Source organism: Falco cherrug, chromosome 13 (assembly GCF_023634085.1).
Source record: "Falco cherrug isolate bFalChe1 chromosome 13, bFalChe1.pri, whole genome shotgun sequence".
Classification (NCBI taxonomy): domain Eukaryota; kingdom Metazoa; phylum Chordata; class Aves; order Falconiformes; family Falconidae; genus Falco; species Falco cherrug.
In genome coordinates, this window is record NC_073709.1 from 10,985,195 (window position 1) to 11,002,507 (window position 17,313).

The window sequence follows — 17,313 nt, forward strand, 5'->3', positions numbered from 1 at the left end:
TACCGTAGCAGGCACATAAATTGCTATTAAATTATATAGAAGGTGCTGAAACACTTCTGTTTCCTTAAGGGGAAGAATTACAAAATAGCTATCATATGTCATGCAAAAAGAAGGATGCTTATAAAATAAGATATGCTTTGAAGTTGTTACAGAAAGCAATTTCCAGTTCTGTAATTTTTCATATTTTTTTCAGATGTGCTCCATCTGCATTTTCTTCCTTAGAAATGTGAAAGTCCATAAACATCAGCAAACCATTTGGCTGCCCTTATCCTGAAATACCTTTTCACCATGCTTAAAAAACAACACAAAAAAGCTCCTCACGGACAGGTGCTGCTTTTTTTTCTTTTTATCCTGAGCCCATCTGCTTGGTGGTGTTCTGATGCTGTTGTTCCCTGGTGTTTGGCTTTTCAGGGCAGTTCTTTGTTTTTATCTTGTGCTGGTTGGAAACTGTTAGTCCTGATCCATGACAGAAGAATTAGGCCAAAGCAAAAGGGCATCAGAAACATGTTGTAAAGACTGTTCGGTTGTTTCCATCCATCTTTAACAACCCTGATGGCCAGGTGGGCGTGGGTGAACTAGAGGAGTCATTGCAGAGGTAGTGCCATGTTAGAGGCCCAGCTGTTATGCCCACGGGCACTTGCCAGCCTTGGTGGGAAGGGTCAGGGAAGCTGGAGGAGATCTATTTGTCAAATACCACCCATTTTATCTGGAAAGTGTGACTCACTAGTCAAAACTTTGAGAAACACTGGCTTTGGTGCTAGCCCAGCAAGCACAGTGAATGAACGCAGTAACAAGGAGGAAAAAAAAAAAAAAAAAAAAAAAAAAGCTCAAGATATGCCTGAAGTTACATAAGGTGAATTAGGCTGCAGTCCCCTGCCAGCTCACTTTTGCAAGGTAGTTCAGTAAGGAAGTTTTTCTGGGATTATTCTCTGCAGAAAATCAGAAAAGGGGTAAGAAAATGTCTCAGGGATATTTTTTGCTGGTGGCACAACATCCCACGGATGCTGGAAATAGAAAACCTGCTGTTTCTGCAAAGAGAGCTTCTCGGTAGCTGTCTGAGACTTCCTAAGCATCTAGCCTCGTCCAGGATTTAGTTCTGGTTTAGCCTGGATTGAGAGGTGGGCCTCTTTTTGTGCTGGTACAAATGCACCAAGATCCACTTTCAGCTCTGAGTGGATACAACCTCAGGTGGCTCAGAAGAGTGGGCGCAACACTGTGCATGGCTTTTGGGGGAAATGAGCAGGTTTCAACAGGATCCTGGAGGAAAGATACTCTTAAAAATCTATCTTATTATCTCGGTGGTCTTCTCTGTTCCTCCTTGATCTTCTGTCACACTCCCTCTGGTCGTTGTAGTATGTATTACTGCCACCTTCTCCCATCCTCCTTTTGCCTGAAGTTTACAGCAGCCCAAGCTGAGTCACAGCACTGAAACTTTTTAGGTTCATAGAAGGCTGAGATGCAAATAGGGGCTTTCAGTTCACTTTAAATAAGGCACTTAGTTGACCCAACTGGGATTTTTCTGGTTTAGGCTGTTACCATCCAGAGGTGGTAGTATTCACTTCCCCTGAAGCCATATCTTTCTGCTTGGTAAATGAATTGGTGCCCGAGGATGGCCACCAAACGTTTGCCAGTGCAAACTGTCCCACTCCTGCAGATATGGCTGTAGGAAATGTAAGCAGCAAGTCCGAAGCATCATTGCAAATAATGCACTTGGGCTGCTATCAGCTTATTCCAGTAGCGTTTGCTCCCCTTTCCAGTTCTGGCTAAGAAGTAGAGGCAATTGAAATTAGAGTGTTAAGAGGTGAATTATGGGTTTTAACACTAAGCCACACTTGTGGATGTGACTCTGATAGAAGTGATACCCTGAGGTCATTCTCATGCTAAAGTGCATAAAACCCGGCCCCAGCAGGACTCAGTGGGCCAATTCCAGCCATGAACTCAAGCCCAAATTTTGGTTTCTCTGTGAATTCCCCCTGCTCCCCACCAGCAATCTGTTACACCCGTTTTCTGCCATTCTGCCACAAATCCTGCCCATGGGGTGAAACACTTTGCAGCAATACCTGGTTTTGGCAGCATGGAACAATTTGCTGAGCGCGACTGAGTCTGTTTCCCTATGCTGAACGCTGCAGAGGCTAACTTCCAGGCACCAAACTACTTTTGTGAATTTATCACATGAAAATTAGGTGTTTCTTCTCCCTTTAAAATGGCTGGAAGGCAAAGGTTGTTTAAGAACAGGGTCATACATGCCAAGCGTGCTACTCCTGGCAGCAGCAGCCACCTGCTCTCTGCGCTGGGCAGCAGCCTGTCCTTTGGGGACAGACAGAGATGTGCTCGAGCTGCCGCAGAGGCTGTCCAAAGGAGCCAGATGGTGGCAAGGTGGTGTGATGGTGTACATGGGCACGGTGGCAAGCTTGGGATGTGGCCTCTGAAGTGAGTCCAAAGCCCAGGTTTGGGCCCTGTAGGCTAACGGCAGTCAGAGCACAAGGTGGGATATGGGAAAAGTTAAAGGGCAAAAAGGCATAACTGTTTTTGTTATGCTGATCTTTGTTTATCATATTTTCATAATTTGCTGGAATTATTTTGTTGTTAGAGTGTATATTTTTGCAACAGTGTCCTCCTTCCTTAAAACTCAAATGATTGATCTCAGATCTTTGTGGGAGTTCTTAGACTGATTTCAATAAGCTTTTTCATAGTTATCATCTTTATTGTGAAAATCTGTGTCCTGAGATGCTATATACCCGAGCGGCAGCAGACCTGCTGTGCAATTCAGTGGATTATAATGCAGCTCACTAACGTGCCTGAAATAATGAGGTTGCTCTGTTCAGTGGGGTATGATGAAAAATAGAAGCTACTGCTGGGAGCTCAAATTTGATTTAAATTCCTGACAGAAAAGGTTCCCTATTAAAATAGCATTGCAGGTTACTGTGTTTGTATATTCTTTAACTTCCATTTAATGCTAGACAATGAAGAGGGCAGAAGGGATCTTTTTATGTTCTGCCCAATGCATATGAACAGCATGTTAAATTGAGGCCTTGCATCCTTCTGGTGCCGTTGGAAGTAAACGTTTGATTAGATTGGACTAAACGCAAGAGAGAAAGCGATTGTGCTGGAATCGGTGGGAGATCTCAGCTTTGGGTTTCCCTGAGCATCAGGGTTCTCAGGTCTAACCCTCTTCCAGGCAGCCCCTGCCTCTTTCTTACTGTGGGGTGAGGAGAAGGAACCGAGCTGATCCCTTCCCACTCCTTGCCATGTGGAAGCTGGGGAGAGGATACAGATTTCTTTCTGTTAACTAATGGGAAGCCTTTATAGCTCCCCTGCAGCTTCAGTCTCTCCTGTCCATCTCTCGCTTTCTCAGCGTAATTGCTAGACTGTCTTTCTGTAGATGATTTATATGGCCTCATAGCTTTATTTTCTGCTTAGTAGTAGAAGCTGGTTTGTCAGAAAAACAGCTCTTGAGTCAGTGATACCTTTGGAGAAAGATCTATTGAAAGAAAAAGGTGCCAGTTTTACAGAGTTTTTTAGCCATTGCCTGAACCTAATTGGATCTTACAAACCGAGTGTGTGAGATGGCCTATATCCCTTTTAAAAGAACACTTTCCTCATAGCACTTAGTCCTTGACATAAACGCTAATGAATCTATAAAATGTCTTAGCGTCTGGCACAGGAGCCTTCAGGGCGTCAAGCAAAACAGGAGATAAATGTACATAAGATTGCATTGTCTGGGGCTGCCAGTTAGCCAGATTTAATAACCTGCAGAAGTCCATGTTATGTCAGTTTAAGGTTGATGTATATTTTGTTTGGACCAGTTTTCTCCTTTATAGATGCCTAGCTTTACAATCAGATGTGCAGTGTAACATAGCTGCTATCTCCTATTTGCAGTTTAACCCAAGAGGGTTGATTTTCCCCTTTCACAGGGCCGGGGTGGCAAAGGAAGCATCTATGTCTGGGCCTCTGGAGATGGGGGCAGCTACGATGACTGTAATTGTGACGGTTACGCATCGAGCATGTGGACAATCTCCATCAATTCTGCTATAAATGATGGACGGACAGCTCTGTATGATGAAAGCTGCTCTTCAACCTTAGCCTCCACCTTTAGTAATGGGAGGAAGAGAAATCCAGAGGCTGGTGTGGTGAGTCCAGATATTATTGTGCTGTTGCTGCTGTCTTTGTGCACTCCCACGACCTATTACAACTCTGTCAGCTTTGGAGCAGCAGATGGTTCTTTGTTGAGATGGATATTTTCTCATCTGCAGTATGTGATGGTGCCAAAACTGTCAGCTGAGGAGATGGGGGATTAACATTGAGAATAGCAATGATCTTCCATCTCTTAGAGTTTCATATAGTTGGTGCTTTCCTTTACCAGAAACCAGATTTAGTAGTTCAATTGCAGTCTTTCCACAGGACAGTGACAAAAGGTCTCTGTAAAAATCTAAATGAAAGGTCTCAACATCTGAGATCATGCTTACATGTACTGGCAGAGCAGTCAGGAGCCAGGCTTCTGCTGTACTACAGGCTACATGGAGCAGAAAGACATTGTCAGCCACAGAGGAAACGTGGGGGTTCAGCTTACCCTCGGTCTCCTGTTGAGCGGTGTGGAGCATCGTTCTCGAGTCCCTTACAGGGCCATGCCTACACCTGGAAAATACGCAGTTTCTGTTCAGGTGATTCTCTTCCGCTGTCCTGATGACGGCTCTTCAGCGCTTTCACACGAGCCAGGCCGTAGTCTGATCCACAGAGTGGAAAATTCAGGTGCAGTAACTCAAGGTTAGTTTTTGCCAAAAGCTGTTACGCATTTTCCATGGCCCTGTCTCAGACCCCAAAGGCACACTGTATGATCCTAAATGCCCACGTGCAGTAGCAGATGGAAAAATACTGTTCTCTGTCTTGGTATCGGGTCTCTGCTGGTATCGGCCAAGAGGATCTGTGGCACCTTTGTAATTGTCACCATAAAATCTATTTCTAAGGTTTTCGTCTGGTCTCTCCTAGTGACTAATCTGCATAGAAGGTAGCAGCCTGGTACTGCTGTTGGTTCTGGAGTTGCACAGATGTTAGAAAGCTCGATACTGTTAACAAGTCTAGTTTCAAAGCCCTCTGATAGCCACAACAGAAGGCCTTTGGTTAAGCTGTGATTATCAGAAATAAATGCCGTCTATGTGAGTTTGAGTTCTAAGTGGCAGTGAACATTGTTGTTGCTACATCATGATTTATTCTTGCATGCACACCTTCTGTAACTATGTCTCTCTGTGGTTTTAAAGGGATACATGATTCTAAAGAAGAAAACAGATCCTAGGCACAAACACACAATTACAGAGCAAGGACGCAAACTCCACTTTCTGTATTTTTCTGAGTCTGTAGCTGTAAGGAAAATGGACTAGCTGGTTTCGTTAATTACGTCTAATGTCATTGCAGGCTACAACGGATTTGTATGGAAACTGCACCCTGCGTCACTCAGGAACGTCTGCAGCTGCCCCTGAAGCAGCCGGAGTGTTTGCCTTGGCCCTGGAGGCTAAGTATGCTGTTGAGAAATTCCTTGTGAGCTCTAGAGAGGAGAGGGCCTGTGGTTTGTTTAATGTTGTTCATCATCTAAGTTGGCTGCCTGTGGCACAGGGCTAGAACGAGCAGCTAACAAGCTGCCTGCTACTGTAGTGACGTGCAGGGTAACTTACAGATGGAGCAGCAGTCCTGCCAAAGCCGTATAGCAGGTGCATTTTGGCTGACTTGCTCACTCTGTGTCCTCTCCATCCCCTGCTTCCAGGGGTTTGTTTTCTCCAGCACAGTTTGGAGAGAGAGATTATTTCATTTCCTCACGTACCCAGCGTGGAACACCCAGCCCACAAAAATGTACGAACGAACCTGTAATATCAGACAGGAGTTCACCTTGTGCCACATACTGTCTGCAATAAGAGATGCTCAGGGGAGAGTACAACAAACGGGGATTAAGAGCAGTCCTTCAGCAACAGCTCTGGCACTCGGTGGTTTGGATTGAGAGCAGTCAGCCTGTCCTGTGTAACAGCCACAGGCAGGTTTATCTTCCTTGAGTCTGACTAAGTCTTTTTCAGCTTGTCTGTGTTTGGCACCCCTGTCAGCCAGTGGCAATCGGTTCCACAGTAATAATGCTTTTTGGCAATGGTAGTGGGGAATGTTTCCTTTGTTTCTTCTTAACCTATTGCTGGTAATTAACTTCTGTGCTACATAATTGCTCTGTTACGTGAAAGAATAGATTTCCAATTGGCTATTTACCATCTCGGTGCTGTTTGTGACACTGGAGCCCTCTCATAGGTCTTGCTTCATTATCTTCTTCTCTAATGATTAGAAGTTTTCCTTACAATAACCTATACCATTTTTTTACTTTGTGTTAAATTATTTTGTGAAGTAAGGCAACATTTGCTCAGTTACACAGCTTTGGTTGCTGTAACCACAGCCTGGAGTGAGCACTGTGTACATAGTTTTCTTCAGCACTGCAGAAGAACTAAGGTTTGGCAGAGACAAAGTTTGCATCGTTACCAGAGCAGTGATGGTTGTGCTCAGAGCGTGACTTGGGCCAAGTCTAATTTTTCAAGTTTTATAACATAAAACACACATGTCAAGTGTTTAACCTTGGATGATCATTCCTTCTACTGTCAAACTCATTCAGTGGTACAGCCACTATGTAATATATTAATATGATCATAAAAATATACAGGTTTAATGAATTTTCTGACCACTGAACATTTAACTGGGACTACAACCTTAATACCTCAGTAATAATTATCATTCCTTTTCATTTGATCTGTCTGTGAAGACTTGAATTACTCTTGCCAAACGATCACAAGTAGAAATGAGACTGATACCCCTGGTTTGCAATTGAGTCTGTAGCCTTTGCTGAGAGGAAGGCGGGGGAGAGAAAGAACTGGCAGTGTCTCCTCGCTCCTTCCAGGCTGGGTCTATTAAATTGCGTCATGCAGAACTACCCTGGGTGGGGTACGCCAGGCTTCACGGGGATCATGAGCAATCTCCCATGCAGACTCCTCTTGCCTGCAATGTGTCTGTCAGCGCCTATACAATGTATGTCTGACATGTCCCTAAACACAGACGAATCTGTGAAATGGAAAATACAGCTTTAAGATATGCAGTAGCTCTTAAAAGATTTCAGTAAGAATGATGCAAGTGTTATCTGGTGTTCAGCTATCTTGTGTCACCTTGGAAAAATGACAGTAATTGGCTATTGTGGTGTGCATTTGGCATGCACACGTGCTTATTACTTGGGGCACGGAAAGCTGAAAAGCGGATCCTTTTAGGTTGATGCTTTGAATCAGATATATTGTAATGTTGAAAGAGTTCATCATAAAACAACTGGAATAGCTTTAGTTATGTAGAATTAGAATGTCAGTTCTAAAGCTTCCAGAATAATAACTTGTAAGTGCCCTTCCTGTCATCATAATCACTGCAAATCTAGGAAGACAAGAGCTGATGATGAAAAACGATCGTCGAATCTTGACAAATGTTACTTGACTGCATCCATCCATGCTAGTGTATCGCGGGTGACAAACCCCTACCATACCTTATAATGTGAGCCTACAGCCGCCCGCAGCCCGTGAACCCAGAGTCACAGAATACTGAAATTACTGACACCTCGGCTGTTGTAGCTCATCTGCTTCATCAGACTGGGACTTCTTTCTTTTTGTATTCTTTTCAGGATCTGGTATAATATCCTACTCATTTTACTAACTTAGAAGTTGCATGGTGACCTATAATGGGTAGTTAAAAGCTGTTATTTGCAAGAATAGGGAAATAATCAGAAATTATTTTGCATTTATGTTGAATATATTTTGGGGAAGTATTATACAATTAAAACCTATTCTTGTTCCCACTGAAATCAACAGAAGCTTTATTTATTGAAACATGTATAGGTACAATTTCTATGTGATCCATAGAAGCAAATTTTACCAAAAGGCTTACTCAAACACACTTTCTTTAATATCTGCTTGGAAGTACTGTGCTGTTTATTTTCCCTCTTTCTCTTCTACAGCTTGGACCTGACATGGAGAGACATGCAGCATCTGACAGTGCTCACCTCCAAGAGGAACCAGCTTCATGATGAGGTTCATCAGTGGCGTAGAAATGGCGTTGGGCTGGAATTCAACCATTTGTTTGGCTATGGTGTCCTAGATGCAGGAGCAATGGTTAAGATGGCAAAAGACTGGAAGACTGTTCCCGAGAGATTCCATTGTGTTGGAGGGTCAATACAGGAACCTGAGTAAGTAAATACTCTGGTACGTGTGTTTGGCTGCTCCTGGGCATTTAGGAGACCCCACGTGTGCAAAAACCTTGACAAAGACATGTATAGTCAAAGAAACATAATGAACTTCTCTTTCTATGAAAGCTTAACGTTACCAATAGCATTCCAACTCTTTCAATAACTTGATAAAATAAATGCACTATGTGACCTTTCAGTTCATGGTTTGCTGCAGGAGTGCATTCTGCAGCTCATCTGTGTCATCATTGGTAGTGCCAGTAGCATTAACAGCAACATCCATTTCTCCTGGGTACTTACAGGTATGTCTGTGACAGAGACATAAAAAGCCCATGCACAAGTGAAAAGCTGGGAGGCTGGCACTGCAAATTACATAAACTGCTGCCACATGAAATATCTGTCAGCCAGGTCATATCTCCTTGTGACATATTCCAGCAGACAATTTTATCTCCAGAGTACTGAAACAATCATCTACAGGTACTAGTGATTCAGTTTGAACACTACAGCATTTAATTGTGTTTGGTTTGTGTTCTTCAGATCTCTAATTGCAGGCTAGGTGGTCAAATTATCTTCTGATTTACCTTCATGCGCTAAAGTGAATAAGTCAACAAGTGAATGTATTAATACTAATTGACTGCAACAGCTATAGTTCAATTTAATTATTTGAAGTACTGACCTAATAATGGCCAATTTATGCCTATACTGTTTGAAATTGGACTTTTCAGTGCCATTTTTGAAGGCATAGTTATTCTATTGGAAAAAGAAAGAAAACCAGTATGCCACCCTGGGCACATAGCTCAGCTGGGCAAAGAATCAGTTGGTTCCCAACCTTCCAGGTGGGTTTGTATTTACAGGATCCAAGGTTCTACAGCTGAGGTCTGAATTCCAGTTTATCTAGCCTACACATACTCACAGGTAGGAAATAAAGGAGAGGGTGCTGAAGCTCATTTTGAGCTATCTCTTAGTTGATTCGTAATTTAAATACAGACAAATAATCTCATTTATCGTAGTGCAGCCCTTTATTGGAATTAAATCCTGGAGGAAGAGAGAAAATCTCTTTCCGTAGGCTTGGCTCCATGCATTAGACAACGTGGTAGAAATATTCTGGTAACAGACTGAGCCAGAGTCAGGCAGATGCTACGCAGTAGTATTGTTTCCCTCTGCCTTTGTTTTTCTGTCCCATTTCTGTTGTTGAACAAATAGAAGAGCAGAAGTGATGGTGCGTTTCCTCCAGCCCAGGAATCTGGAACTGTAGTAAAGCTTCCCTATAGCTGTCGTTGCCTAACAAGCTCCCGAGTTGAGAAATACACTGCCTTGTATCTGTGTCGTTAGAGAGCAGCACCCAGAACAGGCTCTGTGCTTACAGCACACAGATTGGTGAAGTTCAGCCGAGTCAGTCACCACCTAAGCCTCGTAACATTACTGCAATGTAACCTCAGTGTGTGGCCCGAATGGGTGCCCCCCTATAATTGCACAACATATCTATATGTTAATAGGACTGCTGTAGTATTTACATTCCCCAATGAAAATGTCCCTGACAGGAGATAATAAGCATTATGACTTGCAACATCTACATACTTCAAATTACACTGTAAATAAAACTAGTTAAGTCCCAGCATCATTTGGAAATGAAAACGACGCTGCACTTCTGCCATGGATAATTGGGTTATTTTTCTAGTTTGGCCTTGCTGGAGCAACTTTTTCTATATATATTCTATATGTTTATATAAGTATAGATATAATATATCTATATTTAGGCATTTGATACAGAGGTGTGTACCAGAGCAGCATCGTCAGTTGGCAGAAAGACTCCAGCACAGGATTGACAGCCTAGAATATACAGGGTGCTGAAAGCACTCAGTATTTGAAGTGCAACATATCTCTGCTGCATGTAGAAACACTTGTTAGCAATGGGAACTTTCCCCGAAAAGGGATTTTTGTTGGTCAGGAAAAAGAAAAAAAATTGGTAAGTCTGAGTCTGGCTGGTTCAGGGAGATCAGAAGATGATTTAGAACATTGAAGTCTGTTAGCTGAGCCAAAGGAGCGTGCTTGTAGGGAGAGCTGGCTCCCCCAGCTCGTCTCTAACTGGGTACTGCATTTCATGCAAAAATGAATATACTATATATATAGCACTCGGGCAGCGGCACACCGCGAGGGTCTGAAAAACCCAACTCCTCTTCTGCTCCTTCTGCGTCAGGCTTTTTCCACCACCCCTGGTTCTCTTTGTTTCTTTGGGGAAATTCACCTGGACTATAGTAATTATCCTAGCAAAGCAGAGAGTATTGGATCCTAATTAACCAGAAAGGGCGAAACAGAGCAAGCCTTTTCTCTTGTGTGTGTTTTAGAGAGCTGAGATAACTTTTGCACTGCAGCACTTAAGAAGGTGGAGAGAAAAGCTGTCTGCAGCTGCCAGGCTGTCTGCAAAGCAGATGGAGTGGTAACACTGCTCTTATTTCTTTGGGTTTGGTGTTGATAGATAGAAAAGACTCACATTGTGGTGTCCTCCCTCATTTACTGGAGAAGATACAAAGCACTTACCACAACTATCAATGAAGCACTGTTTGACACAGCTTTGTCCACTGAGTTTGCTGGAAGACAACATGACTTCAGATTGCTTTGGGGATGATGCTCCCCATGCAGAGAAATTACAAGCATGTGGCAATTGCGAGATTATGAGCCTTCGTCTCTGACTGCATATAGTGCATTTTCCTTGTGCTTTGGCACACCAAATAAATCTTGAGGGTATTGAATACTGTATAGCTGAAATATTTGAACATATATGTTATACCAGCTTCTGCTCCAGGACATCCTTAAGATTCAGAACAACACAGTTTTTTCAGTTTAAGGTAAGTGTTTCAATGCCTTGAGCACCTGGACCTGAATATCATTTTACTCTGCAAGTACTCCCAGGAAGGCAATACTCTACGAAAGGGGGGCTGAGATTGGCCTGAGCCAATTAGCGATGTACTAAGCTGTAATACCTGGAGCTCATCTCAAGAAGAGAATTCCTGGAAGCTAGGCTTGAATGAAACACTTTCACTTGTCTCTGGAGAACATGCTATTTCATTAGCAAAGGGAAAAGGCTGGTATTCATTTCTTTTGAAAAGAAGCTGTTAATTACTGCGGTGTGGTCAGTGCCCTTTAAAAGGGACTCGGTTATTTTACTGCAAAAACCTAGATCAGGGAGAAGCCACTGGAACAGGTAATGACGAGCTGACTGAAGCCTTTTGTGACTTTTTCCCGTTTTTAATGATTGCAGTAATTCTTGTCTTTCAAGTATTTCTTTTAGACAAGGGAAAAGCGTCGCAGTGCTCACAGCACACTGATGGTGAAGACAGAGACTTTTGTTTATGCTTCTGGTGCATTTTGCCAGCCAAATGAGGCAACTGGTAATTGCCAGTTGCATCCTGACCCTGTGGGGCTTAGCAGGCGCTCGGCAGCCTCAGCTGCTGGCAGGGCACTGCTCCCGGGCCAGGCACCAGTGCCCTTAGGCTTGCACTGAGATTCCAGGCGGGACTGCCCAGCACACAGTGGCCACCGGCCCCCTCTGTGAGAGCTGGAAGGGCATGAATGCACTGTGCTGTCCCCCAGCACGCTTTGGAAATGATGCTGCCTCATGGGTTTCCTCAGCCACAGGTGGAGCAAACACACACTGTGGGTGCCCAGCACACAGGGAGCCAGGAACACCGACCGGCGTGGTGGTGTTCCCTGTGGTGTTCATTCATCCCGCTGACAGACACTGGTAAGATCATTAGCAGCTGAGTGCCCGCACAGCCCAGGCGCGAAGTGGTTTTCTCCTGGCGTGCTGACCTCCGGCGTTGCATCCTCGGGTGTCTGACTCTCTCTAGTAAAGGAGCCCCGTGCGCTGATAACAGGGATCTGGTTTCCATTCGATGACACGGTTCTTGCAAGATAAGTGCAGCAGGACTGAGCCTGTGTTCCAGCTGCGTGTCTGTCTGGTAATGCTTGAGGCAGGTGTCCTTGCAGTGAGTGGTTCATTTGCCTTCATGAGGACTGAATTATAACACCCAAGAAACTTGTGACTTCAAGGTGCAGCAACACTGGCAACAAGTGTGATGTCTTTGCTCAGTGTGTGTGCTGCCATAGAGGAGCCATTCAAAGATAGCAATTTTTATGGAAAAATATTTTTCAAATGAGCTGACACTGGGATCCCATGTTTGTGCTGGTTTCCAGATCAGAACAAAGATGCAGATTTTAATGTGACTGCACTGAAATTCCGTGCAACTGGCTCCTCTGGCTCCAGACAGCCATTTGCTCCTAAATTTAAAGTGACTGTTCAGACATGACTGACCGCTCTTGATTCTTTTACTGAACACACACATTATTATTTTTTTATTACACAATATACTAGCGATAAGTAAAAGCCACTACTAAATATACGTTAATATTTCTTAAAGAGCCGTATGTACTTCCTAACTGTATTGCTTCTCTCTGTAGGTGTGCATTTCATAACGTATTTTCAAATATTTTCTAAAAAGCGAATGTTCTCTTTCTGGCTGAGTTTGCAACTGTTATTTCCTTACTTTTCCATATATTAGTAAGGAAAATAGCATGGGGTTTTCTGACGCACCAAAACCTGGTAGCTTTAGCATGAGCCATGTTGCGCTGTGTATATCCTTTTAATTTGCTTATCTGTCTTTTGACCTGCAGAAAGATACCACCAAGTGGCAAGCTGGTCCTCACGCTTACGACTGATGCTTGTGAGGGGAAGGAAAACTTTGTCCGATACCTTGAACACGTCCAAGCAGTTATAACTGTGAATTCCACCAGGCGAGGAGACCTCAACATCAACATGACCTCGCCGATGGGAACAAAGTCCATTTTACTGAGCCGGCGCCCCAGGGATGACGACTCCAAGGTGGGTTTTGACAAATGGCCTTTCATGACCACACACACTTGGGGAGAAGACCCCCGAGGCACCTGGGCTCTAGAGATTGGGTTTGTCGGCAGCCTGCCACAGCGGGGCGTGCTGAAGGAGTGGACACTGATGCTGCATGGGACCCAGAGCGCACCATATATAGACCAGATAGTAAAAGATTATCAGTCCAAACTGGCCATGTCCAAGAAGGAAGAGCTGGAAGAAGAATTAGACGAAGCAGTGGAGAGAAGCCTGAAGAGTATACTGAGCAAGAACTAGTGCTGTTCTGCATGATGGTGTCTTTCCTTCCCCAGATCCCTCTACTCACCTTTCTACTATCCAAACCTCCGTGTTAGACATACTACAATGATCGTCTCTGTAGCCAAATTATCACACTTTCTTCATTTTAAAGTCTTATGTCTCGCCAATAATTATTTTAATTACCACTGAAGCAATCCTTTTTTTACTCTAAACCATAAATATACTGTCCCCCACCAAATGCTATGTACAGTTTGTGACTGTAAATGATTTTTCTTTTGTGTCATACAGATAGGTAATAACCTGCAAAGAAGTTGATGGCTTTTCCCTTCATATTTTTTGTGGTAAATGTTGTTTGTATTAAAAAAAAAAGACAAGTGAATATTAACATCAGCAGTTGGTGATAATGGGCACATTTTTAAAAAACTCTTGTGAGAGAGGGAATCACAGAGAGGTTGGCTGGAGAGGTCTGTGAACGTCTAACAGCTCCTTCTGCATCACTGACTTCAGTGGGACTTTCCCCATTGGGTTCAACCAAAGTAGCACTAGACCCTACAAAAAATAATAACCCAGAGATGAAGAAAATCTAGCAATCCAATTCTCATGAGAGTTTTCTTTACTACGTACACTTACACGACATACACGCTAACGCTTCAGCCGCAGAATGGGTCAACAGGCTTGCAATAAGGAAGGCAAAGCGATGCCAAAGCCGGGTGACAGGGGGAAGTGCTTTGCAAACAGGGTCAGGGCATTCTAGAAGCACAAGTTTCAGTTTTGTTTTGTTTTTTGAATTTTGGCAATTTAAATCAATTTTCCATCTTACAGCAGAACGAGCACATAGGGAATGAGCTGTAGGATTTCTGGTGTGCAAAAGTGCATTTGCTTGTCTCTATACTGAGATGTACTACAGCAGCGCAAGATGAGGCTGTGTCAGCATTTCCAACCGCAGACCCCTGTTTTCTGGGGTTTACAACCTGGCAGTACATTGCTGTGGGAGAAATTTGAAGTGTGCAGTTTCCGTCCCAAAGCAATATTTTATTCAAACTTTCATTTTTAAAAATAGAGATTTGTTATTTTTATGTTAAACATATATATTTAAGGAGAAAAATATGCCTAAGTTATTAATGTGTGATGCAAAATTGGCATTCTTGAGAAATAAAATGTAGTGTGTTCAGGAAGATTTGTTGGTAATCATTGCTCTTTGCTGTTTATAGAGTCAAGTCCCACCTTCGCTTTTCGTACATGAGTAAAATCAGTCTCTCAGAATCTGCTCTGGCTATTGCTGCAAGACATAACATCCTCCTTGGTGGGCATTACTCATGGTAGCAACCACTACATGTTCTCAGGTTTGAGATCCAAAATTTAACCTTTGAACAATAAAGGGTCTTGATTCTGCAAATATTTAGGCACTCGCTTTACAGTAGAGGCTACCAGTGAACCTACTCAAGTACTACTTTTAAGCAGGTGCTTCAGATCTTTGCAGGATCCAAGATCTAATTTTTAGCAGTGACTAGTTTCAGAATTTTATTATGTATTTTTAATATGCAGAGTATTAATCTAAAACATTTTAATAAGTTGTCCTGGTTGATCAGGTGCATAGTAGTAGAAACACGTTCAGTAAGTAAATATTTATCTAATAAATTAAAAACATAACCCAAAGGTTGTATGGTGGACACGTTTCACTTAAGAATGTATTATCTATGCTGTTACTTCTTGTGAATATCCATCTTTTATCTTTCCATAAGAGGCCTGTTCTTTCCTTTACAAATCCAAACGCAAAATAAACAGCTCAGCCTGCTCAAAGTCTATGTGAATTACACTCTAAAGGCAAGACAAGCAGCCTCACGCTACTCACAGGTTCCTCATTGCGTGCAGCAGTCCCTTCAGACAATCAGGTCACACTGGAGTAAAACAGGCATCGGCAGGAGAAGAATCAGGCCCTGTGTGATTTTTATTTTTGAAGTGCTCTTGGTTATTTGTTCAAATACATTATAGTGCCAACTGTGTTTAATTTAGTGATTTAAAACTTAACCCAAGGACAAGATGGGTCCATTTCAAAGCATGAACTGGAGTTCAGGAGGCGTGAGCTCCCTGAAGTCAAACGGGTTGGGGACGGGTTTGCTGCTGTCTTTGGAAGTGAACGGATCACACTGAGGGCAGTAGGTTTCCGTGAAAAGCACCCAGTTTCAGAAAGAGCAACATATGCATATCAGAGGGAAGAATTTACCATATATATCTCTCTATTTTTATGCATACACCTGTATGTCTAAATGCATACAACACATCTGTATCTCTATTACATACAATATGTCTATTCAGAGTCTGTTACATATATTTGCTTATAAATATATGTAGAATTACATATGGTATGTAATGTACAATACACGTACACACATCGTAACTTTTGGTGTGTATGTGTTCAAAGAAAGAGGTAACTGGAAGCTTTTGAAGGACTTGTAAAAGGTGGGAGAAGTTTTGGAATAAGCAAAGTCCATGTGGAAATCTTAGATGAACATGTACATGACTTTCCATTGCATTCATGTAATTTTACAGTTCTTTGTTCAATCATTAAATATCTTATTAAGCAGCAAAATAACTAGATGGTTGTTCATATTTTCATAATGCTGACATAATTTATTAAGTGAAGGATCACGATAATGAGTGATATACAGAAACGGTGAGTTTTGATATAAGTATATATAAAACTAAGTGTATATACAATATAGAGATCTTCAAATTCATCAGGATTTTTGCATCAGGGGATCGCTGAAAAATATGTCCAGTTAGACTAAGTTTTTATGGTATTGCTGATGGAAAATAAAGTTAATTTGTTAGTATTTCTAATAAAGGGGAAAATGAAGCTCATGATTTGAAATAGGTGAGCACTGTTTAACTAAAGCCCTGTGATGATGTTTTATAATATGAGTAAAATAAAGAGCTGTTGTAAACTGGCAGGTCCTATCATCATTGCCTATCCGAAGGTACACGGAGGTAATACGCTGTCTAAGTGGGATGACTTCCTACTCCTCTGCTCTTTGCACTGATAAAGAAATTTGTATCCTTTGTGTGTGGGATATTGAGAAAATAAGCACAGTCCTCCAAAAGAGTTGACAGCAACAGATGGAGAGTAACAGGCTTTGTGTTAACTCCGATACAGTGGGACACCAAAGGTGAAGGCCGCAGGCTAGGAAGAGCCGTGGGCATTACTTACATGGTTCAAACCTGCTGGCTCCAAGGGCAGAGGCATGCAGTGATGCGGGTGCCGAACTGCTGCCCTCAGTGGGAAAGGGGATGCTCAAGCGGACAGACAGTGACATTTTTGCACTCCACTTCGTAAGCAGTTCTGGCCCCAAGGAAAGGCTGCGGCAGATTTTATTTCTCTGCTGTTTGGAGCACTTCACAAAAAACAAACAAGCAAGCAAGCAAGCAAACAAAACAGAACAAAAGCAAAACCACTGCCCTCTTCCTCCCTACTTCCCACCCACACCTTTGAGTACTTTTTAGCTGACATTCCCCTAGCACGGGGCACATTTCTTACCATGTCTGCAGCGGTAAAAGCTGGCAGGGAACCTCCCGGCACAGTTCTGACTGGCTCTGCTGAATAGCTGCTCGCAAGTATTTCACCATTACACTGCAGCGTTAGCATTTGAACACTTGGTTGAGAATCTGCATTTCAAGCAGCAGATACCCCATAAATCATGAGATTTACTGTACCTTTCAGCGGTCAGGTTTTACTGTACCTTTCAACACAGAATACTAGTGTTTTTTCTCTATAATTTTCATACAAATTCACAGAAGGATGCCTGTCGTCTGCAGCTTTACTGGGCAACTGCCCCATGGCAAGCAGGTCAGAGATCATAGCAGAGTTTAGGCCTTAGTTCTTCATGGCCCTTGACTTCTGCCATGTCCGTGGTGCAACTCACCACCAGCTCGGTTCAAGTCT

General features: G+C 42.9%; 1 protein-coding gene across 1 annotated transcript in view; it reads left to right on the top strand.

Annotated features, from left to right (window-relative positions):
- Positions 1-16,322, top strand: part of PCSK2 (proprotein convertase subtilisin/kexin type 2) — a 109,093-nt gene extending 92,771 nt beyond the window's left edge. The window contains exons 9-12 of the mRNA XM_055726006.1: positions 3,915-4,130; positions 5,410-5,510; positions 8,009-8,236; positions 12,905-16,322. Coding sequence (XP_055581981.1) covers positions 3,915-4,130; positions 5,410-5,510; positions 8,009-8,236; positions 12,905-13,391 — 1,032 coding nt within the window. The 3' untranslated portion in view covers positions 13,392-16,322. The remainder of the gene's footprint in view (positions 1-3,914; positions 4,131-5,409; positions 5,511-8,008; positions 8,237-12,904) is intronic.
- Positions 16,323-17,313: the final 991 nt, after the last annotated feature.